The sequence below is a fragment of the Leucoraja erinacea genome, chromosome 9, assembly GCF_028641065.1.
Source record: "Leucoraja erinacea ecotype New England chromosome 9, Leri_hhj_1, whole genome shotgun sequence".
Classification (NCBI taxonomy): Eukaryota; Metazoa; Chordata; class Chondrichthyes; order Rajiformes; family Rajidae; genus Leucoraja; species Leucoraja erinaceus.
In genome coordinates this window covers 54,650,331-54,674,425 of record NC_073385.1, presented here as the reverse complement: position 1 = coordinate 54,674,425, position 24,095 = coordinate 54,650,331, and the positions used below count along the sequence as shown (strand labels likewise).

The 24,095-nt window shown below is 45.5% G+C and overlaps 2 protein-coding genes across 2 annotated transcripts in view; one reads left to right on the top strand and one right to left on the bottom strand.

Annotated features, from left to right (window-relative positions):
• The window catches only part of ppp1r14d (protein phosphatase 1 regulatory inhibitor subunit 14D), a 46,702-nt gene extending 43,217 nt beyond the window's left edge, over nt 1-3,485 (top strand). Inside the window, exons 3-4 of the mRNA XM_055640845.1 lie at nt 165-197; nt 3,140-3,485. Of these exons, the coding sequence (XP_055496820.1) occupies nt 165-197; nt 3,140-3,208 (102 nt within the window). The 3' untranslated portion in view covers nt 3,209-3,485. The remainder of the gene's footprint in view (nt 1-164; nt 198-3,139) is intronic.
• Nucleotides 3,486-6,795: 3,310 nt separating this feature from the next.
• LOC129700394 (C-type lectin domain family 18 member A-like) overlaps nt 6,796-24,095 on the bottom strand; it is a 48,187-nt gene continuing 30,887 nt past the window's right edge. The window contains exons 4-12 of the mRNA XM_055640843.1: nt 23,633-23,730; nt 22,158-22,279; nt 20,087-20,194; nt 17,594-17,686; nt 14,293-14,399; nt 14,022-14,151; nt 12,673-12,769; nt 10,269-10,360; nt 6,796-7,457 (exon numbers count right to left, since the gene is read on the bottom strand). Coding sequence (XP_055496818.1) covers nt 7,429-7,457; nt 10,269-10,360; nt 12,673-12,769; nt 14,022-14,151; nt 14,293-14,399; nt 17,594-17,686; nt 20,087-20,194; nt 22,158-22,279; nt 23,633-23,730 — 876 coding nt within the window. The 3' untranslated portion in view covers nt 6,796-7,428. The remainder of the gene's footprint in view (nt 7,458-10,268; nt 10,361-12,672; nt 12,770-14,021; nt 14,152-14,292; nt 14,400-17,593; nt 17,687-20,086; nt 20,195-22,157; nt 22,280-23,632; nt 23,731-24,095) is intronic.

The window sequence follows — 24,095 nt, the reverse complement described above, 5'->3', positions numbered from 1 at the left end:
GATACTTTAATGGTGACTGGCAGGTTGGTATGTTCAATTTGATATCGGTGAAGGAGAAATGGACCATAGGGAATATCAGAACCATGACACAAAACTAGGCAGGTATTTTTACGTAGTTTTGCTGGTGTCTCTGGCCTGAATTCAGTCTTCCCTTTTTATTACAGGAGATGCTACACGAATGCTGTAAACCCACAGATGTAAGTGAGACCGTCCACTCGGTAATGTGCCTCTCAAACGCTGTGATCTCCATTTGCAGGGGCAGTGTGTGGTGGGTTAGTCTGGGACTTTCGCTGGGTCCACAGTGAGGCCATTCAGCCCCTCAGTCCTGCTTCACTGTTTAATAAGATCACAACTGATCTTTCAATTGGAGTTGAGTCCCACAATGTGGAAACAGGCCCTTCAGCCCAACTTACCCATACTGACCAACATGTCCCATCCACACTAGTCCCACCTGCCTGCATTTTGCCCTTATTCCTCTAAACTTGTCCTATCCATGTACATGTCTAAATGTTTCTTAAATGTTGCAAAAGCTTTCCTGAACTAACATCATATCCCAGGATTCCCTTAATGTTGATTTCTAACCTTAATATCCTCAATGACTGAATCTCTCATAGCCGTCAAGTAGCTAATTCGAAAAATGTTACTGAAAATATTTTTACCAGTCAAGCAAGCCCTACAGGGATTTTGATCGTTTCAATGAGATCGCCCCTCAGTCTTCTGACTTGTCACTATGAGCCAAATCACTTCTCATTTGGGTCTAGTAGGATGAGTTTCTTATCTATCTGTACAGTAATAGGTGTACAGGTGATCGATGGTTGGCGTGGACTTGGTGGGCCGAAGATCCATGCTGTATCTCCAAACCTAAACTAGTTTATTGTCACGTGTACCAAGCAAGGTACAGTGAAAAGCGTTTTGTTGCATGCTATCCAGTCACTAAAGTCCAGCAAACTAAAAATACCATCTGGGTAGAACAGTGGGGATTACAGTCGTGGTCCCTCAGTACTTTACAGCTGAGATCAGAACTTGGATGAGCAAATCCGAGAGAAATAGAATAAAAAAAATCAAGGAGATCAAGTGAAATGTGACCCTGGCCAGTCATACTCATTCAGCCCTTCCACCCCACCACCAATACATGCCCACCATCAAGGGCCCTCCTTACTTTATCAAGGACCCTCCCCACATTTCCATCTCATCTCTCTCTCTCCCCACATTTCCATCAATCCCCCCCCCCCCCCCCCCCCCCCCCCCCCCCCCCCCCCTCCCTTCCTCCCCAAGATTTAATAACTTATTTGTACACCAGGAGCAATTTAGTTTCAAATTTATCAACCAACTTTGGGATGTGGGAGGATAATGTAAGGTTCAGTCAGCATTCACAGCCCATCCAGTGTGAATCCAAAATGGCACAAGACTGCCCCCTGGAGGCAACCTGCCACCACGTTAAAATGCAATAATTGCACAAAATTCAGTGCCTCAACAAAGATCGAATGTGCGTAGGTATCCTAGTGTAGAAGTTTAAGATAAAGCAAACACAAACCCATCTGATTTCCTTGAAGCTCTCCTCGTGCAGATGATCCCGTAAACATTCTACAATTCTTCTTTTTATCCTGGATAATTATGTCAAAGGTTAACAGTGCATTTAAATTCATTAGGGATTATCCTTTCAGTTGTTCCTGGGCTTAGACCAGAATACTCACAATGTAAGTGTGGTGGTTGTGTTAAACAAATAATTACCTTTCAACAGGATCTTCTTACAAAATTCAATTTATGAAAAGAACATTAAGGCCCCTTCATCAAATCCCTTTAAGATGCTAACATAACTGCAGATGCTGGTTTAATAAAATAAATACTGCTGGAGTACCTCAGCGGGTCGAGTCGCATCTCTAAAGAACATGGATAGGCAATGTTTTGGGTCAGGATGCCTGTTTCTATATTTTACTGCTGCACTGGAATATCTCAGCAAGGTATACCTACCCTGAAGAAGTTCTCCTCTCTGTGATGGGAGTTCAGTGAGATCCCCTCTCACTGTTATTCCTGCTGTTCTCCTGTTCTTCAACCATGTTCTGATTTAGAGTCTGAAGAAGGGCAGTGCAGTGGCACAGCAGTTAGGGTTGCCAACTGTTCCGTATTAGCCGGGACATCCCGTATATTGAGCTAAATCTCATTGCCACTTTCATTTCACTGCACATCTCGTATGTGTACGTGACAAATAAACTTGACTTGACTTGACTAAATTGGACTGCCCTTGTCCATTATTTGACTGCTACTACCCGGTTCGAGGGGACTGTCGGGTCGAAGCGCCGCGTCCGTCACTGCCTCACTCGTCCTGACGCAGTGCAGCCCACGGAGTGCAGCAGCAGCTCCTCGCCCGTGGCCCCGTCGTCCGGCAGCTCGACCAGCTGTCCGACCTTCGGACCTTCTCTTACCGCCAACACCACCACCACCCCTCCTTCTCATGGCCAATAATCGGTTCATGAGTTGGATGGGATGCCGGACTTTGCTAGTGACGTCGCGCGCAAAGTCTGGCGCCCAGACCAAAACGCCTCAGCTGGCCCGCCGGCTGGGCTTTGTGTGCAGTCCAGCACCTGGGCCAACTCATCATTCACCCAGCCATGGCCGAGTCGGTCAACACATTGCTGTCGGGAATTTCTCCCTTATTTTGACCGTTTGTCCCTTATTTGGGAGTGAGAAAGTTGGCAACCCTAACATCAGTGTAGTTACTGTCTTACAGCTCCAGAGATCCAGGGTTCCATCCTGACTAAAGTGCTGTCTGTACGGAGTTTGTATGTTCTCCCTGTGACCATACGGGTTTCCTCCGGGTATAGACACAAAATGCTGATGTAACTCAGCTGGTCAGGCAGCATCTCTGGAGAAAAGGAATGTGGCTTTTTTGGGTCGAGACCCTTCCTCAGACTGCGTCAGGGGCCCTGCTGTATCCATGTGCCCTAGAGATGTTGGCTGACCTGCTAGGTTACTCCAGCACTTTGTGTCTTTTTTTTCTCTTTAAAATGCTTGTGAACATTGGTGAAATCTCCATCCCCCTTGTATTCCCAGCTTCCACGGGCTCCTGCACACCCCATGCTTCAGGAAAACAAAGGCTAATTCCTCTTCCGTTTCTTTCTTTCTCCATTCTATGATTTAGGATTTTATCAATGAGCTGCTGATTAGAATAAAGGGCCTTCGGAAAATGTCCGTCTCGCAGAAGAAGTGACAGTGAGGTCAAGCACGGAAGAAACAGAATTGTAGTAGCGGAGGCGAGCGTGTGGTCAGACATCCCTGCTCCAATCTGTCACACAAATGACACCCTTTTTTGGTCAAATGAAAAGGAAGAGGACCAATTGCAAGACCAAAATCTCTGAAGCATCATGTGCTGGGGGATTGAAGTCCACATATTTGTAAAAAAAAACTGAAAACGAGCAAAATATGTTTGTGGTTATTTATGACTTTTTTTGTTAAAAGTGTTAATAAATGATGATGTTTAAGTGTAACTATTGTTGGCTACCGTTCACAAAATGTGTACTTTGAACCATTTGGTATTCAATGTCTTTCGAAAAGTTGCACACACAACCTCAGCTGCTCCAGGGACTTCAACCCACAGAGCGGCGGCAGGGTGGTACAGCGGTAGAGTTGCCGCCTTACAGCACCAGAGACCCGCGTTCGATCCTGACTGGGTGCTGAACAGCAAACAATTTCTGTTAGGTTTATGTAGGGTCTCACTGCACTCACACTACAAGTGGAACCACATGCAGATTTGTTTGCCATATTGGGAGAACAACAAACACTTGGAAAGTGACAAGGAAGGCTTACAAGAATGGTACAAGGCCAAAATGGTACAGTGGAGCCATTGGAAGGATAGTCGAACAGAGTACAAACCGAGACATGGTGCAATTGGATTGAGTGCCTCGGCTGTAAATGGGTGGCAGAATCTGGGGGAGATAAGTGATTGGAGAATTATGCCATTCAGCCCATTGAATCTACTCCGCCATTCAATCATGGCCGATCTATCTCTCCCGCCAAACTCCATTCCCATGCCTTCTCCCCATAATCCCTGAGATGATAGGATTGTGGCGAGAAGGGAAGATAAGGAAATTTAGTGTGGCAATGGCATTGTTCTAAGAGCAGGCAGTGACTTGATGATCCGAACACCTTCTTTTATGTTGTAAGAAAATATGATGCTATCTTTTCAATATTGAGTCCAACAGCCTGTTGTCAGCATGCTGTTTTGATTGAAATATACAGCATGGAAACAGGCCCTTCGGCACACCGGGTCCACACTGAACATCGACCATTTCTTGATTAGAACGGGTGTCAAGGGTTATGGGGAGAAGGCTAAAATATGGGATTAGGAGGCAGAGATCAGTCATGATTGAATGGTGGAGTAGAATCGATGGGCCGAATGACCTAATACTACTATAACTTGTGAACACACGTTTACACTAGTTATATGTTTTGAAGCAAGTACTATGACAGTGTTTAAAAGATATTTGGACAGGTAAGAAAGATATTGAGGGATATGGGCCAAATGTAGGCAGGTAGGATGAGTGTCAATGGGACATTTTGGTATGTATAGACAAAACAGGTTTAAAAGCCGATGCTCTATAAATCTATCCCACTTTAGCATCCACTCCCTACACACTCAGGGTAACTTACAAAAACCAATTAACCTATAAACCCATGCATTTTTGGCATGTGGGAAAAAACACAGAGCACCCGGAGGAATGTCACGCAGTCACAGGGGGAACATGCAAACTCCACACAAATAGCACCCAATTTTAGGATCGAACCTGGGTCTTTGGCGTTGTGAGGCAGCAGCTCCACCAGCTGCATTTTTGGTGAAACAGCGGTTTCATAAGTAAAATTGTAATGTAGCAATTCTAAACAAAACAGGCAATAAACTCACTCCATTACATCCACGGGAGCCTGCACAGGCCAGCAAGCCACAAGAATTTCCCTAGTTAACACTGTCAGGTGCAATACTGTAGACTTTAAAAAAATAGGCCTGTGTTGTGTGGGAGAAGGAAAGCTTTCTACTTCCAAATATAGATGGTCTGCTCACTTAAATGGAAGACTGGTAGGTGGATTTAAATCTAGTGATAGGACCAAAAGGCTTGGATAGAGAGGATGTGGAGAGGATGTTTCCACTAGTGGGAGAGCCTCGGACTAGAGGTCATAGCATCAGAATTAAAGGATGTTTGTTTAAGAAGGAGATGAGGAGGCATTTCTTTAGTCAGAGGGTGGTGAATCTGTGGAATTCTTTGTCACAGAAGGCTGTGGAGGCCAAGTCAGTGGATATTTTTAAGGCAGACATAGATACTCGATCAGTACAGGTGTCAGAGGTTATGGGGAGGAGGGAGAATGGGGTTAGGAGGGAGAGATAGACCAGCCATAATTGAATGGTGATGGGCTGAATGGCGTAATTTTCTCCTATCACTTATGACCTTATGAAGTGTGAAGCTTGCTTGTGGGGAGTGTAATGGCAATTTATGATAAATTGTAGATTATTGCTTTGTTTGGGCAATGGAGAGACCTTGTAGTGTGCATCCATGGATTCTTTAAATCAACTAGATGGTTAAGAAGGTATAAGGGAAACTTTCCTTTATTAGGCAACACAGAATATAAGAGAAAGGTGGTTATTCTAGAACTGTACAAACACTTGTCAAGTCATAGCTCAAATACGACATGTAGTTTCAGTCACCACATTACATGAAAGAATGGTGGTGGAGAGAAGGCGGAGGGCGGAAGAACTGAGGGCGGAGAGAAGATTTCCAAAGGTGTTACCAGGACTGGGAAATGTTAGCAATGGGAAAATACCGGACGTCAGGGATCTAAACGGAGTAAATCTGAAGGACCTATTTTTCTTACCCTTGGGAGAAAAAAAAGTAATTAGAGGAGAAATGAGTCAATATGTGACTGAAACTCACTGCCTTAAGGACAGCAGACGCCAGAAGCCGTCAATGCATTTCAACAGAGCATAGTTTTTTCCGGATGTAATCGGATGCTGGAAGATGAGATTAGGTTGGGTGGTCTGAATACCAGAACAGACACTAGGGCTAAATGATCTCATTATGTGTTGCAAACATTCCATAATTCTATCGGAGAAATAACGCAGCAAGTCGCACAAGGCTGAGGTTTTCAATGAATCATTATGCTGAGACCATGGGCTGATGGGCTTGAGAGACAATCCAGTGCAATTCTGGAAACAAACAACACGTGGGGAGGTAGGGAAGGGACCGAAGATGATCAGGAAATATGATGGCTTATTAATCCGGGCGGGCAGTTTTCTGTTCCTTGCAAAGCAGATCATCACACATTGGACAAAGTCAGTTCAGCTTTCAGTGGAGACGGAAACAGCTGCGATGCTGTGAATCTCTGCACAACACTGTTTGCAACATCAAATGAGTTATTTTAGTAAGAATTTTAACATCTTTTGACCATTAAAGAGGCCTGCTGTAACGACAAAATTTTATTTGACACAATGTTCATTTGTTTATTGGGCAGTGGTTTGGTACAGTCTTCTCAATGTGAGTACGCCTGCCCTTTAAACTACCTCACATACAGCAGAGGAACCCACAGCTCTAACTATAAGGTGCAACAACAATGCCTCCACACCAGCGGAGCTTAAAATATAGCTAGGAATATTCAGCGGGTCAGGCAGCAACTGTGGTGAGGGACACTTCCTGACCTGACAGACAATACCAGCGATTAAATTTTTTTTTTTCTTTCAGATTTCCAGCATCTGCATTTTTTTGTTTTCGATTTCTATACAGCTGGGGGTTAGGGGGGAGAGATGATGGGGGGGGGGGGGGGGGGGGGGGTGGAGAAAGGAGAGGCAATGCACCTTTGAATGTGATCCTAATGCTCCCCGCCACCCTTCTGTTCACCCAACACAAAAATTTGGACTCTCAACAAGAAAAAGCAACAAGGTAAGTGAAGGCAGATGGTGAGACCCAATCCATCTAACCAACGCGGCAGATTCAGCCCTGCTCTCCCTGTGGGAGTGTCTGAGCAACCAAGCATGACTGAAACCAGTAGGTAAACTGCACACACTGACCCATAGCCCAGTGCTCAGGGGGGAGGTATTGCCAACTCTCATGGTTATTGGCTTCAACAATACGAGGGGGATCACTACACTCCACACTGCAACAACCTTGCATCCTCCCACTAAACTCCAGGACCTGCCTAAATAATTTTCCTTTCCTCAGCAACAACACCCCTTTGTACATTCACAACAGGGTTTACAATCCAGAGGACGCTACCTGCTCAATTTCGGGAGGGCTGGAACAATAATCAACCATAAAGTGAACCTGACTTTCAGCGAGAGTCCATACCTACGATCCCAGTGGCTAAACTACTGCAGTGAATACCGGAGCTCGGGAACAAAGTGTGGGAGGCCTCGCATCTCCCCCATGGAAACACAACAGACTTGTTCCTTCATTCCCAGCGTGCGACGTGCTCCTCTCCTGGAAGCACAAACGATTCACTGGTTATAGTCAAAAAATGTATTCAATTATTAAAAATATTTGCAATGCAATAAAACAAAACAGAACCCACCACTATAATACAAGACACACAAATATACTAAATATACTACTACACAACTATATTACAATCCTTATTGAGGATACATTCAACCCTGTGCGGTGCCCAGCTGTCCCGGAAATCCCCCCAGGTGCCCGTGGACAGCGCATAGTCCCTCTCTAACCCCACAGACGTAATCCTGGAAAAGGGGCAGGCAGCCGGCTCGGGCAGAGCCCTCTTCTGCCTGGCGCCATGAATCATGGATGGCCAGCTTGGCCAGGCCCAGGAGCAATCCAAGCAGGATATCTTCGACCCTACCCTCTCCCCTACGCACAGGGTGTCCAAAGATGAGGATGGTGGGTGAGAAATGCAGCCAGAAGGAGCAGCCCCTTTAGATATTGGAACAGGGGCTGCAGCCTCACTCCATGTACTCTTCTAGCCTGCAAAAGTGGCAGGCGGCTGGTGAGTCTGTGAACCGCAAGAGATAAAGGTTGCAGGGGAAACCCATCTGGACTCAGCAGGAGCTCACTGGATGCCGTGAGATATCTTACACTCTGCTCAGTAGACAGGGGCAGCCTCACCACGCACTGTCCATGGGCGCTGTGGAGGATTTCCAGGACCGCTGGGCACCATGGTGGGTGGAATGCATCCTTGACAAGGATTGTAATATAGTTGCATAATAGTATATTTCATTATATAAGAATAGTATATAAGAATAATAGTTTAGATAATTGGGTGATTTTGTACCATGGTGATGGTTTTGTTTGGTATTTTTTGTATAGTAAATATAATTTTTGTAAATAATTGATAACAATTATTTTTTGGTTAAAAAAAAGAGAAGGCAGGTCCCCCTTTTCCGGGGTTACGTCTGTGCCCGCCCGGGTGGTACTAGAGAGGGAAGAAGCACTGTCCACGGGCACCCTGGGGGATCTCCGGGATGGCTGGGCACTGCGAGGGGGTGGAACGCATCCTTGACAAGGATTGTAATATCGTTGTTTAGGAATGTAACATTTAAGAATATTTGTTTAGATCATTGGGTGACTTTGTATTATGTTTTGGTATTGTTTTGTATCGTAAATGTTATTGCAATAATCGAATAAATTAATTTTTGTTAAAGAAAAATTAAAAAAAAGGCAGCTCCATTGCCGCTGGGAGCCTCAGTCGGTGTATTTAACCCAAGCCTCAGGTAGTGCAATCAACACCCAAGTTGGTCTGTCAGACATTAGCAGGAGTGATACCGAATTAGCCAAAATTGACACTGAACTGGTGTCTCCAACTAGATTCATAAATTTAGTTTAGTCAGAGCATGGAATCAAACATCTCGGCCCAACTTGCCCGCGCTGACCATCTACACGAGTCCCACCGTTAAGACTTGAGAGATACAGCCCGAAACAGGCCCTTCGGCCCCCCGAGTCCAGGGCGACCGGCAATCACCCCGTACACTTGCTCTATCCTACACACCAGGGACAATTTACAATTTTTAGCAAAGCCAATTAACCTACAAACCTGCACGTCTTTGGAATGTGGGAGGAACCCAGAGCACCCAGATAAAGCCCACACAGTCACATGGATAACGTACAAGCTCCTGCAGTCAGGATTGAACCAGGGTCTCTGGCCCTGGAAGGCAGCAACTGTACCATTGCGCCACTATGCCACCCCTGCATTTCCCCACATCTCTTTAATCCTAAACCTTACGTTTAGTTTAGGGAAACAGCTTGGAATCAGGGCTTTCAGTCCACTGAGTCTATACCGACCATCGATCACCAGTGCACCTTAGTTCTTTGTCATCCCACGTTCTCACCCACTCCCGACACACTCGGGCAATTTACAGAAGCCATTTAACCTACAAACCCGCACATCTTTGGGATGTGGGGGCAAATCAGAGCACTGGGAGGAGACCCATGATGACAGGGAGAATACGCAAACTCCACACAGACAGCACCGGAGTTTGATTTGAACTGTTGCTGTGAGGCAGCAACTCCACCAGCTGCGCCACTCTAATGCTACAGTATGGCATCCAGCATTATGTGACTCATGTAATTATGAACATGCTCATTCATTAGCCATATGTGGGGACTGGTATTGGTTTATGGACAAGGGCCCCAGTAACTCAGCGGGTCAGGCAGCATCTCTGGAGAACATGATGGAAACGTGACGTTTTGGGTCGAGACCGTTCCTCAGACTGATTGTGGGGGGGGGGAGAAGAGAAGAAAGCTGGACGAGGGGCGAATCAGGACAAAGCATGCTGGGTAATAGGTGCACACTGGTGAGGGGGGGGGGGGGGGGGGTTTGACAGACGAATGATTGGAACAAAGGCCAGAGACAAAAGAAGGTGTGAGACAGCGTTGAAAAGTTGCAAATTTGTGTAGCCCGAGGCTAGAAAGTAGCGGGCAGGGGGAGGGGGGGGGGGGGACGGCTGCTTGGAGTTGGAAGGGCTGATTCCCCCGAAAATAAAGGATCCACACTCGTAGAGTGTGCTCCTTACTCCATAGATGCTGCTGCACCCGCTGAGTTTCTACTGCATTTTTGTCTACCTTCGATTTTCCAGCATCTGCAGTTCCTTCTTAAACACCATGCAGTTTAATTGGCTTTGGTAAAATAATTGCTAGTAGTAGGAGAACGCTAGTGTACGAGTCGCGTCGATCGCTGGTCGGCATGGACTCGGTGGGCCAACGGGCTTGATTCCACGCCGTATCTCTCAAGTGTAAAGCCCAGGTCAACAACGCATGCACCAGTCAGGAGGTAGTACTCACGGAATTGGCAGATGTATCGGTTGCGAGTCTTGCAGCGCTGGTCATTCCAATTAAAGGCGCTGGAGACTTGCAACTCAACGCAGTTTCCAAACCTGCCCAGACAAACAAGAGGTTTGATGATTAACTAATGGAATGCATTAGATTACACGCCCAGTTGCCTCACTGAACACACCGAGTTTCGAGGCAATCCTGCAACGTGCTCACGATTTAAACACTTTGGTGAACGGCCCCATTACTGTAAACAATGAGTACCAGCACATCACTGTAAGCGTTATGTTGTGGACAAATACATTGTCTGTCTGGAATAATATTCGATCACTGAGAATATTGCAGCATCACTGCTGTAAATACTATATTCAGGAATGCTAAAATTAAAAAAAAAACAGGAATATTACGGTAAATACTGTGCAAGGAAGCACGAATGTTAAGACTTTAAAGAGATATTATTGTAATTAAAATGCAGGAATATATATATTGTAAATCCTGGTCATGGTTCTTACTATAAACACCACTCAGCAGCACCACTTACATTGTCAATAGTGCTTAAGAGGCGATTCCATTACTATCAAGAGCATTTACCCAATGCTTGAGACATTATTGTAAATATTGTTATGTAGGGGACACTGTGCCATTACTGCAAATACCGTGCATAAAGAATCCGCTGCTAGTTAATGCTAAGCAGCTTTTATCTTTTGTAGAATGGTGAATTATCATACATACAAAGGCAGATGATGAGCAAAGGTTTCACCGTGTAGAAATAAGGAAATGCTGGTTTACCAAGGAAAGACACAAAATGGTGGGGTGGCTCAGCGGGTCAGGCAGCATCCCTGGAGATGACGTTTTAGATCGGGACCCTTCTTCAGCCTCGTATGACCGCTCGTGGGTGTCAACGGTTGTGGGAAGAAGGGTTGAGAGGGAGAGATAGGTCAGCCATGATTGAATGGCGGAATAGACTCAATGGGCCGAATGGCCTACTTCTGCTGCTATGACTAATGAACTGCAGTACTGTAAACTGCGCACAGGGCTCGGTTCTAATACTGTGCGTTCCTGGGGAACAAGGGTGGATAGGCGAGGAGACGGACGTCAGTTCTCTGGTCGATCCACACGTCCAAGGAAGGCAATGGCTGGAGGCCCGCAGAAGATTGGGGCTCGCCTGGAACGGGAACCACTCATAATACCTAGAGCATGGACTGTATTTTGAAAATGGCACCAAAACATGGCGCCTCTTGTACACGGGATCAGTAGACTATTTCTATACACTTGCAGATCGGGGATATGTTTGGCTATGGCAATACTCTAGTGGGCATAGAGTATTTGCATTTGCACTTCACAGCAGGGGACAATAGAAGCACAATTGACCATAGAAACACTGTGCACAGGATTCTGTAATACTGTAAATACTGTGCATTGCAGCTAGTTCTAATATTGTAAATACAGTTCACAGGGACCCACTTCTAAGCCAGTAAATACCGTGCCCACAGGGATCCAGTTCTATTATTGCAAATACTATGCACAGTGACACTGTTCAATTACTGTACATACTGTGTATCAGGACACTCTTCCAATGCTGAGTAGTTAACTCACTGGTACTATTCATTGTACAACCCAACTGCTGTAATTACCGCATATGCTTGTTTTATCCAATCAATAAATATCTACTTGTTCCTTTAGTGTTAATATTTTGCACAGTGTCTCTGGTTCGTTTGTACAAAGTATGTCTATAGGCGCAGTAAAAACTTTGTAACAGGGTGTCTCACATTACTGTAACTCCACTGTAAACCAGACCTATCTTGATATTGTTTGCATGATGCATGGTTACTGCATCTGCTAATTATAGTTTCAAATCCTAATGGACATGTTGCTTTCTAAAAAAAATAATAAAACTTGAGTTACTTGCACCCTGAACGCAACAAATTCGCAACTATCCCGCAGGCGGTCCATTATCTCCAGTAAAATTGCAACGTTCACTCTCACTAACACATGTGCAGGACAATGAGTCAGACACAATGAGTTCTCACAGCAGCTCACTCAACAGAACAGGGAGCGATCATCTGAAGAAGGGTCTCGACCCAAAACGTCACCCATTCCTTCCCCAGTCTCAAACTGCAACTACTGTGGCTAAGGGTATTGATGTGGATAGAGAACTGGCTGGCTGGCGGACAGGAAGCAAAGAGTAGGAGTAGGAGCTGTGAGGATGATGCCAGGAGGCTGCAAGATGACTTGGATAGGCTGGGTGAATGGGCAAATTCTTGCCATAGAGGGAGTACACCAGGCTGATTCCTGGGATGGCAGGACTTTCATATGAAGAGATGCTGTCTGTCCCACTGGGTTACTCCAGCATTTTGTGTCTGTCTTTGGTTCCTTCCTACACAGGTGATCTTCTGGGGATTGCTGCCAAACTCACCCTTGATTATCCGGCTGCCCAAATGCAAAGCTGTAAAAGGAGGGAGTCTCTCCCGTGTCCCAACGGAACGAGTCTTTCAATGTTTTATACGTCAAGCCTGAAAATAGCATATGATCAAATTATTGCAGTAAATCGATCACCATCTTTATCCATCTCTCTCCTACTAACCCCACTCTCCATCTCTCTCCTAGTAACCCCACTCTCCATCTCTCTCCTAGTAACCCCACTCTCCATGTCTCTCCTAGTAACCCCACTCTTGAACTACCACGTGTCACTAACTGCATCTCCCTTGGTGTTGCACCAGCTCCCTTACACTGTCCCTCAGAAACCCCTCTCCCCCATCCCCCTGTGTCACTGACTGCATCTCCAATCACCCCCCCCCCCACCCCCCAAGCACCCTGTGTTAAATGACTGCATCAATGCTGCTGTCAACCCAGCATCTTCACGCTATGGATAACAACTACAGAGTCACAGAGAACGGAAACAGGCCCTTCGGCCCAACTTGCCCATGCCAACCCACGTGTGCCATCTGCACTAGTCCCACCTGCCTGTGTTTGGCCCACATCCCTCTAAACCTACCCTATTCAAGTACCTATTTAAATGTTTCTTAAATGTTGCAATATACCTGCCTCAATTACCTCCCCTGGTAGCTGACTCCATACACCCACCATCCTCTGTGTAGAAAACGGTTACCCCTCAGGTTCCTATCACCCCCCGCATCTTAAACCTATGACTTTGATGATTTGTAATGTTGGATGGAGTGACGGGGGGGGGGGGGGGGGGGGGGGGGAGGGGGTTGAGATGGTACCTGCTGCTGGATGTAAACGTCTTGGTTTAACTACATCTTGCCCTTGGTCGGCCTGTGTTTATATTTTACCATATTGCCCAACAGCCATATTTCTGGTTTGTAAATTCTTTGGGCGACCAGCACTTCTGAGGGCCAGAACCCTCTGGTGTCCTGGATTCAATCCACATTGGCCCCTGGACCTCCATCCTACCAACCAATACCAGGGCCCTTGTCCCACAGCCCACCACACATCTCACTTCATCAGGATATCTCCAATCTGAGGCTGTCCCCAGCCCCACACTGCCCGCTCTACCACCAACCCAAGGCCCACAAACAGGACTGTCCCAATAGATGGTTCACCTGAGCAAAAAACATTTGTCACCTCTAGCCTTGGCCACTTACTCCACCCGTCTGCCGATCACCACCCTCCCTCACTTGTACCCACCTGTTCACCCCCTCAACTGCTCCTCTGTTCTAGCTTTCTTCCCTCTATCACAATCGGTCCGAGTAACACCATGAAAGTACACAGTGTTGTGGAGGTGACTGGGTTGCAGCAGCTCACCAATCCAGAAGTTGCGTGTTTCAAAGTCAGGGTTGGTAACCTCGTTGGTGTTCTCCAGCTGGCCGAGGTAAAAGGCCAGGATATCCTGCACCTTCTGGTTTTTCACTTGTGCTAAAATCCCACCACGCTCCTGGGCACAAACACAAGAATAACAATCGACCAGGAGAGATTTCCAAACAGCCCAGTGCACAAATCCGAAAAATATCACACAACTAAATACAAAATCATGGTGCATAGCAGGATATTGTTTTAATTTTGATCGGGCTGTTACCTGACATTTACTCTTGGCTCCGTAGTATGTATCTGCTTCGGGAGAGACCATGAAGCAGTCCCCATCGATCAGGATATCACAGGTGTGGAATGGAAATTCCAGTTTTTCTGGGAAAGGAATGCCAGACACAAATTAATTTGGTGAAATGTGGGATGGAGGGGATAGGAGGAGAATGGGAATGTAACAGATTTCGGTTTATTATTGTCACATGTACCCAGGTAGTGAAAAGCTTTTGTCTGCATGCAATCCAATATCTGCTGTACATGAATACAATTAAATCAAACGTGTACGAAAAGAGACCCCAGGAAATGCAAGTGAGTACATTAGGTAGAACACAGAGAAAGATATCACAGTGCAGAATATATATTTTTTCAACCTTGTAACACAACAGCTCCAAAGAAAAAGTCCAACGTCTGTATGAGAACGGTTGGAGACTTAAGTTTGTAACTTAGGTTATTGAAGGACCATTTAGAAATCTGATAACAGAGGGTAAGAAACTGCTCCGAAGTCTGGTGGTACATGCTTTCAAGCTTCTGTATCTTCTGCCCAACAGTAACGGGGAGAAGGAGGAATGACTGGGTGGGATAGGTCCACGATTAGGTTGATTGCTTTCTCGAGGCAGCGTGAAATGGAGATGGAGTCCATGGAGGGGAGTCTGGTCTGTGTGATGGACTGACTACATCCTTGCTATCTCGGGCAGAGCTGTTCACAAACCAAGCTGTGCTATCCAACAGTGTGACGAAGGGTCTCGTCCCGAAACACCACCTATTACTTTTCTCCAGAGATGCTGCCTGACCCATTGAGTTACTCCAGCATTCTGTGCCTATCTTCAGTATACTTTCTACGATGCATCTGTAGACGTTTGCAAGAGCTGTTGGAGACGGGCCGGATTTCCCCAGTCTCCTGAGGAAATGGAGGCATCGGTGCTTTTCATGGCTCGTGCTTGGATACTCCATTTTGAAATACTTCAATGATAAACCAAGTTCCCTGGGTTCAAGTAACCTTTCCCTCAACTCCATTGTCGTTTTCCTTCTCATGCTCAAAAGAGTTTAGCTCAGGTGTGAAGTCTGAAGAAGGGTCTTGACCAGAAACGTCACCCATTCTTTCTCTCCAGAGATGCTGCCTGTCCCGCTGAGTTACTCCAGCATTTTGTGTCTATCTTTGAGTTTCACTCGTACTCTGATCTGCGGTTCTCTCAAAGAACCATCCTTGAACAAGCTCTCTGAACATTGTAGATGTTGAAAGGCCTCCAATGGATCCCCATTGTCAATTACTCTATCAATGATGGCTGTACCTTCTGTCTTCTGGGTTCTCATTGAAACATGGAAAATAGGTTTGGGAGTAGACCATGCGACCCTTCAAGCCAACACCGCCATTCAATATGATCATGGCTGATCATCACGTGCCTGCTTCTCCCCCCCCCCCCATATCCATTGATTCTGTTAGCCCCTAGAGCTAAATCTAACTCTCTCTTGAAAACATTCAGTGAATTGGCCTCCACTGCTTCTCAGCTCTCCTCACTCCCTCTCATTTAAGAACGCACACTTTGTCCAATTATCGACATGGTGACACAGCAGTAAAGTTGCTGCCTTACTGCGCCAGAGACCCGGGTTCAATCCTGACTATGGGTGCTGTCTGTGCGGAGTTTGTACGTTCCCCGCGTGACCCTGTGGAATTCTCTGCAACAGAGGGCAGTGGAGGCAGGTTCTCTGGATGCTTTCAAGAGAGAGCTAGATAGGGCTTTCAAGAGAGAGCTAGATAGGGCTCTTAAAAATAGTGGAGTCAGGGGATATGGGGAGAAGGCAGGAACGGGGTACATTGAATGGCAGTGCTGGCTCTCCTGCTCCTGCACCTATTGTCTATTGGCCCAAGTGGTCTTTCTCTGGGATTCCGGTTCCTCCCGTACTACAAAGACATACAGGTTTGTAGGTTAATTGACTTGGTTAAATTGTAAATTGTCCCTGGTGTGTGTAGAGTGGTGTTGTAATGAAGGGATTGCTGGTCAGTGAGCCTGTATCTCTAAACCAAACTAAACTACCCCCTAAACACTTTGGCTTTGCTTTTGCTCCATTGTTCTAAAATCTCTTTACAGGGCTTGTGTCAAACTCTGATTGGTAACACTTCCATGAACAGCCTTTGGATGCGTCATCGCCGGACCATTTAACGATGTTATTATTGTGTCTTAGTGCAAAACTTTCATTCAATCGCTTAATGATATATCTCCCAGATTTAACCACCTGAAGCATTTTGCAATATGCGTGCCCGGCCCATGCTGCAGAATACAGAAGGCAGACAGAAAACCATTTAATGATTTAACTGCAGTCCTACAAAGTATTCACATCAGGAGCTGTAACCTCGACAGCCACTGGATGGAGCCTGAGGATTGTTGATGCTCTCCTAGCAGAGTCAATGATACTTGGGTACAGTGAAATGCTTTGTTTTGCATACAACCCAGTAAAATCATACAGCAGACCTCACCAAGGCAGTACACAAGACTTGCCACGTTTCTGGCGCCGATAAAGACTCCTGTACCTTCACTCCTCCAGTCCGAGACGGGAATAAACCAGTTGACAGGAATATTTTCCCAACTGAGTAAATATTGTACATACACATATCCAGATTATAGAAAAATTAACTGTGCATTTTATATAGGGTGTCTATATAAATACTCTGTCAGGATGCATTGCGTCATGGTATGACAACAGTTCTGCCCTTGATCACCTGAATCTGCAGTGAGTGGTAAACATAGCCCTGTCCATCACAGGCTCGTCACTTCCTTCTCTCCAGTCCCATCTGAGATGTGCCAACCACAACTTATAGAGGTTACATTGATCTTATAGAGGTGTACAAAATCATGCGAGGAATAGATCAGGTCGATGCACCGAGTCTCTTGCCCAGAGTAGGGAAATCGAGGACCAGAGGACATAGGTTTAAGGTGTTTAATAGGAATCTGAGGTTTTCACACAAAGGGTGGTGGGTGTATGGAACAAGCTGCCAGAGGAGGTAGTTGAGGCAGGGACTATCCCAACGTTTAAGAAACAGTTAGACAGGTACATGGATTGGGTAGGTTTGGAGGCATATGAACCAAATGCAGCGAGGTGGGACTAGTGTAGCTGGGAGATGTTGACCGGTGTGGGCAAGTTGGGCCAAAGGGCCTGTTTCCACACTGTATTTCCACACTATGATTCTATAACCTGTCGATGGACACTTGTTGCCTGGGAGGTGTCCATCACCACAGATCACTCTGTGGTCACTGCTCTCGTTTCAATCTGCAGCTTGATGTGAACAAGTCGGCACTCACCTCCACACAGCGCGCCACCGTATCCCACGTCACAGATACAGGAGCACTCCTCATCCCTGTACTTGCCGTAAATACATTGCAGGCTGCACCTGACTGGGAGAAAAGGACAAACACCAGAGTGTGATAGACCAATAACACTTCAATCCGTTCCCACTCACATATGGAGCAGCCCCGAAATGTTGGCTAAAGTCCAATAAAACAAATTCCTTCCTGTCCAGTCTTAGTATTTAGAATTCCAATTAATAGACTAAACATCCCTGCTCGATATACATGTGGGTGGCAGCACTCGGAGTCCAAAGAGATTTGAAATCCAGAAAAACTACAGCCAATTCCTTATTTAGGAAGGAACTGCAGATGCTGGTTTATACTGAAGATAGACACAAAATGCTGGAGTAACTCAGCAGGTCAGACAACTTCTCTGAAGAAAACGGATGGGGGCGTTTCAGGTATGAAGAGGGAATATTCCGACCCGAAACATCACCCGTCCTTTTACTCCAGAGAAAACATCACCCAACCTTTTTCTCCTGACCCCCTGAGTTACTCCAACACTTGTGTCTATAATACCATGCATGGCTTTTTCTCAAATGTTGGGATGTTGGCAAGGCCAATGTTATTGTCATTCCCACTAGCCCCTGACCTGACAAAAGCACTTACACAGTGTTGTTGGGGAGGGAGCCTCAGGGCTTGTACCTCGTGGCAATGAAGGAATGACAATGCATTTCCAGGTCAGGATGGCATGTGAACAGGGGTGAAGGAGGGTGGGGAACCAGCAGGTAGAGGTGCTCCATGCACCGGCTACCCTTACATAGAACAGTGCACCACAATGTAGAAATAAAGAACTGCAGATGCTGGTTTATACAAAAGATAAAGTGCTGGAGTAACCCAGCGGATCCGGCAGCATCTCTGGAGAAGGATTGGTTTCTGGTTGGGTCTCCTCTTCAGACTGGAAGTGGGAGGTGACGTGGAATGAGCTGGAGGCGAGACAAGACCAGCACTGATATTTTCTCGCCTCGAGCTCTCCCCGCCCCCCACCCCACTTTCAGTCAGAAGAAATATCCCAACTCAAAACATCACCTATCCATTTTCGCTAATGCTGCCTGACCCACTTAGTTACTCCAGCACTTTGCATCTATCTTTAGAACAGTACATCACAGGAACAGGCCCTCTGGATCACAATGACTGCTCCAAACATGATCCCAAGTTTAATGTACTGCTGATGCTCCATCTCCCACTGGCGATACAAACTGAGGCCTCTCAGATCTCTGGAGCTGGATAGTAGACTTCACATGGATTAAACCTGCAAACCAGCCCTTATCCCTGGAGTCCAGCCCTTATTTATATGTCAGTCAGCGCCATGAAGACAATTATTGGATCGATACGATATTTGGAGGTTTTGCCAGGTGCAAATTAACTGTGTGCCTTCTGGTCTTTAACAGCAAATAACTTATTCATGTAAAAACAGAACAGCAAATATAAAGACATCTCTATTTTGTTATTACAGCATGGGTGACTATTGGGCAAACCAGGTCCAGGGTGGCTCCCACGAAAGCAATCCCTTCAGTCCCATTCTCTCCCGACAATTAGGGCGGCATGGTGGCACAGCGGTAGAGTTGCTGCCTTACCGCACCAGAGACCTGGGTTTGATCCTGACAACGGGTGCTGTTTGTATAGAGATTGTACCTACTCCCCGTGACAATAGACAATAGGTGCAGGAGTAGGCCATACGGCCCTTCAAGCCAGCACCGCCATTCAATGTGATCACGGCTGATCATCCACAATCAGTCCCCCGTTCCTGCCTTCTCCCCCTGATTCTGCTATTTTCAAGAGCCCTATCTAGATCTCTCTTGAAAGCATCCAGAGAACCGGCCTCCACCGCCCTCCGAGGCAGAGAATTCCACAGACTCACAACTGTTTGTGTGAAAAAGTGTTTCCTCATCTCCGTTCTAAATGGCTTACCCCTTATTCTTAAACTGTGGCCCCCGGTTCTGGACTCCTCCAACATCGGGAACATGGGTTTTCCCCCAAGGTGCTCTGTTGCCCTCCCAGACTCCAAAGATGTTTAGGTTTGTAGGTTAATTGGCTTGGTAAAATGTAAATTGTCCCTAGTGTGTGTAGGATTGTGTTAATGTGCAGGGATCACTGGTCGGCACGGACTGGGTGGGCCGAAGGGCCTGTTTCCGCTCTGTATCTGTAAACTAAACTCAATTTATCCTTTGTTATATGCTCATCAATTCCACTTTCATTCTTTTGCCACCTACTTACACCAGGGGTGATTTATTTTAGTCACTTCACCCACCAGCTCATCCCTGAGACGTGGGAGGAAACTGCATCAGTCAGGAGCAATGTGCAAACTTCACGCAGAGAATATTGGAGGATGGGACCTGGGTGTCTCGAGCTGCAAGGTAGCAGCAACAACAGTTGCTCCACCATTCTGGCCTATTGCCCCCCAAACCAGTACCCAAGAGGTGAGCAGGTCTGATTTCCTGTACGTACCTTGGCAATATCTTCCAGTGAATCCGGGTAGACACTCGCATCGACACGAGGTCACGTTCAGCTGGCCCCTGTTCCCACAGCTCATCCGACATGGATTCCTCGGCACCTCTGGAAGAGAAGATTGCATCTACATAGTACCCATCACAACCATGCAAAATCCCACAAGGTATTTCATCACCAACTGTGTCCTTAACTTAAGCCGCACCTGAAATGTAGGAACCACGGCAGAAAGCTTTTGCCTAGTAAGATTGCAAAAATTTGCCATGAGCCAAAATTAGTGATTTCTGTTGAATTCCTCTGCTCATTTAACAGTGAGATTGATAATGTACCAACGTGCAGGCTATGGGGCTCAGGTATCACAATCCATCCATAGTCCCTCACTTCTAGCAATGACACTGATCCTCCCCGGATCCTCCCTTCACCCTCTACACACATGTTGATACAAAGAAATTCCCTAATACGCTTGATTTCCTTTATGTCATTCAGAGAGTCACTATTGTCAGATTTCAAAGAGTCCATGTAACTTAATGCCTTTCTTTTCCTTCATATCATTCATAAAGAAACTGTGCTGGACACTTTTAAATTCAAGGGGAGTTGTGTAATGATTTGTGTAAGAAACAAATTATTGTTATTCGCGTGCTGGCTTTCAGCAGGAAGGCATTGAGTGTAGTAGCATGGACGTTATGTTGCAGTCTTACACCACATTGGTGAGCTCACACTTGGAGTACCATGTTTAGTTTTAGTCACCGTGTAATAGGAAAGATGACATTAAGATGGGAAGAATGCAGGAAAGATTTAAGACGATGTTGCCAGGTCTCGAGGGGGTGAGTTATAGAGAAAGGTTTGGCAAGTTAGGACTTTATTGACTTGATCGTAAGAGACTAAGGGGTAATCTTCTGGAGATGCACAAAACCATGAGTCTCAGAGAGATCTGGATGAATTTAATGGCCATTTCCCCCCAAGGTTGGGGTTATCTAGAACTAGAGGGCATAGGTTTGAGGAGAGAAGGGAAATATTTAATAGGAACCCGAGGGAAAATGTTTTCATACAGAGGGTGGTCTGAATATGGAATACACTTCAAGAGGAAATGGATGAGACAAAATCAATAACCAGAGGACATGGGCTTAAGTTGAGGGGTAACTTTCTTTACACTAAGGGTGGTGGATGTATGGAACGAGCTGTCGGAGGGGGTAGCTGAGGCAGGTACTAACCTAACATTTAAGAGACATTTGGACAGGTACATGGATATGATAGGTTTGGTGTGTAAGAAGGAACTGCAGATGCTGGTTTAAACCGAAGATAGATAGTATCTCATATTTCGCTTGGGCAGCTCACAGCTCAGTGGTATGAATATTGATTTCTCTCACTTCAGGTAGCCCCGGCATTCCCTCTCTCTCTATCCCTCCCTCACTCACTCAAGTCACACTAGTTTCTCATTTGCATCCTACAAACAGCTTACAATGGCCTGTTTCCTTTATCATCATTACTTTTTTGCATATCTTTCATTCATTCATTTTTATCTCTCCACATCACCATCTATATCTCTCATTTTCCTTATCCCTAACCAGTCTGAAGAAGGGTCTTGACCCGAAACGTCACCCATTCCTTCTCTTCAGAGATGCTGCCTGTCCCGCTGAGTTACTCCAGCTTTATGTCTATCTTAGGTTTAGAGGGTTACGGGGCAAGCACAGGCAGTAGGGACTAGTGTAGATGTGGCATGTTGGTCGGCATGTGCAAGTTGGGCCGAAGGGCCTGTTTCCACGCTGTATGACTTGGTGACACTATGACTTGAAGTATTATGATTAGTTTTAGTCACCCTGCAAAAGGTATTTCGAAAACTCAAATGTTTGGTTAACACTGTTCAGGATTGACCTGAAATGAACAGTTTTGTGTCCACAATGTATATTTATCCTTCCAGTCCCCTTTAACGAATAAGACCCGTTTGAGAAGGGTTCACAGCATCTAATACCTTGGGCACACTGCCAATTACAGGATGTACCAACAGGAGTTGTTAAAATGAAGTCCGTAGTTAATTAGATAGTCGACGGTACAACAGGTAACACGTACTCACCACACAGGCCTCCATGGTGGTCCCAGGATTTAAAACAGCCTGACATGCGGGAAGTGCAGAAGGAGCATGAAGGTCCTTCCTTGTAGGGAATGATTGTTCTCCCATTGATTTCCCAGTTTCCTCTGAATCAAGAAGAAGGAGGTAAGATGGAGTCTAAACCATTACTTCAATCCTAGCCATTCTAATCTGACAATGTAAGCTAGCAACCTGGACACTGTGTAAACCGGGATGCAGGTGATATATTGGTACTGGTATTGGTTCATTATTGTCATATGTAATGAGATACAATGTAACACTTTGTAATGGGGAAATAGTCTGTACTTGTATACCACTAATCCTACTTAAAAGGTGCTTTCATTGTCGAGTCTTCAAAAATGAAATTATCCATGCAAATTTACCATAGTTACTTAAGGGAACATTGACTGCGTAGCTTCTTTGTCCATAGTGTTAATATGAGCTGCACCAGACTAATTCCTGTGCCATGTTTGGACATGCACTTGATTCACCAAGGTAAAGAAGGCCATGGACCAAATGCTGGTAAATTGAATTAGTGTGAATAGGTACTTGATGGTCAGCATGGACATCTTGGGCCAAAGGACCTGTTTCTGTGTCAGACAACCCTCTCGCTAGAAAGCAAGGTTTGTGTTGCCTCCACGCACAGCGTGTGGAGAACAGCGAGAGAAGAAGACCTTTACTTCATTAGGCTGGGTTTCAAAATCCATCCCCATTTTCAAAGATGAGCGGAAGCAGAAATGTTACAAATGGTATTTGACAGGTTAAGTGAGTGAGTGAAGACATAGCATGTGAAATGCAAAGTAGAAAGCAGTAAGCTTCATCCTTGATTAAGACCTCCAAACACAATAGGTATAGAAATTAAAAATACATTTGCAGGCACTGGTCAGAAATTAAAGGTAAACTTGCCAGGTACAGGTACATACAAGGTCTAGGAGAAAACTAATTCATGTAATAGCATAAGAAATGAATTGTTTGGTATAAAAACATGCAATATAAACATGCAATATCTAAACAATATATTGGAGCAGATTATTGAGCTGTTTGATTCACAACCCAGAATCAATCAATTAGCTCCTGAAGAATGTATCTGTTTCCATTGGGTTTAAGAGAATAGCAGTATTGTGACTAATGGTGGGATGTTGAAGGCTATTAGAGGCAAAATGTCACATAAGTCAGAGGGTGGTGAATCTGTGGAATTCATTGTCACAGAAGGATGTGGAGGCCAAGTCAAAGGATATTTTTAAGGTAGAGATCGATTCTTGATTAGTACAGATGTCAGTGGTTATGGGGAGAAGGCAGGAGAATGGGGTTGGGCGGGAGAGATAGATCAACCATGATTGAATGGCAGAATAGACTTGATAGGCCGAATGGCCTAATTCTGCTCCCATCACTTATGACCTTATGATAAAGACTCCTGGGTCCCTCTGGAATGAGTAAGTCTATTGTAAAAAGGCTCTTACCCTGGAGAATAGGCACAGACTACAACCATCATCCATTTGTCATTGTGAAGGCAAGTGTGTTTCCCACATCCCACTTTGCTCGAGGTGGCCCAGACCAGCTGTGAAATAAACACCAGAAAGTTAGACATATGTAGGAAGGAACTGCAGATGCTCGTTTAAACCTTTGTTCAGTTAATTACTAATTCCGGGTCACGACACAGAGCATACAGTTGTCTAATCCCAGTGTGTGTTACTATTGTTAGACACAAAAAGCTGGAGTAATTCAGCGGGACAGGCAGCATTTGTGGAAAGAAGGAAAGGGTGACGTTTCGGGTCGAGACCCTTCTTCAGACTGGTTAGGGATAATGAAAATGAGATATATAGACCTTGATGTGGAGAGATAAAGAACAATGAATGAAAGATACGTGAAAAAGTAACGATGATAAAGGAAACAATCCATTGTTAGTTGTTTGTAGGGTGAATA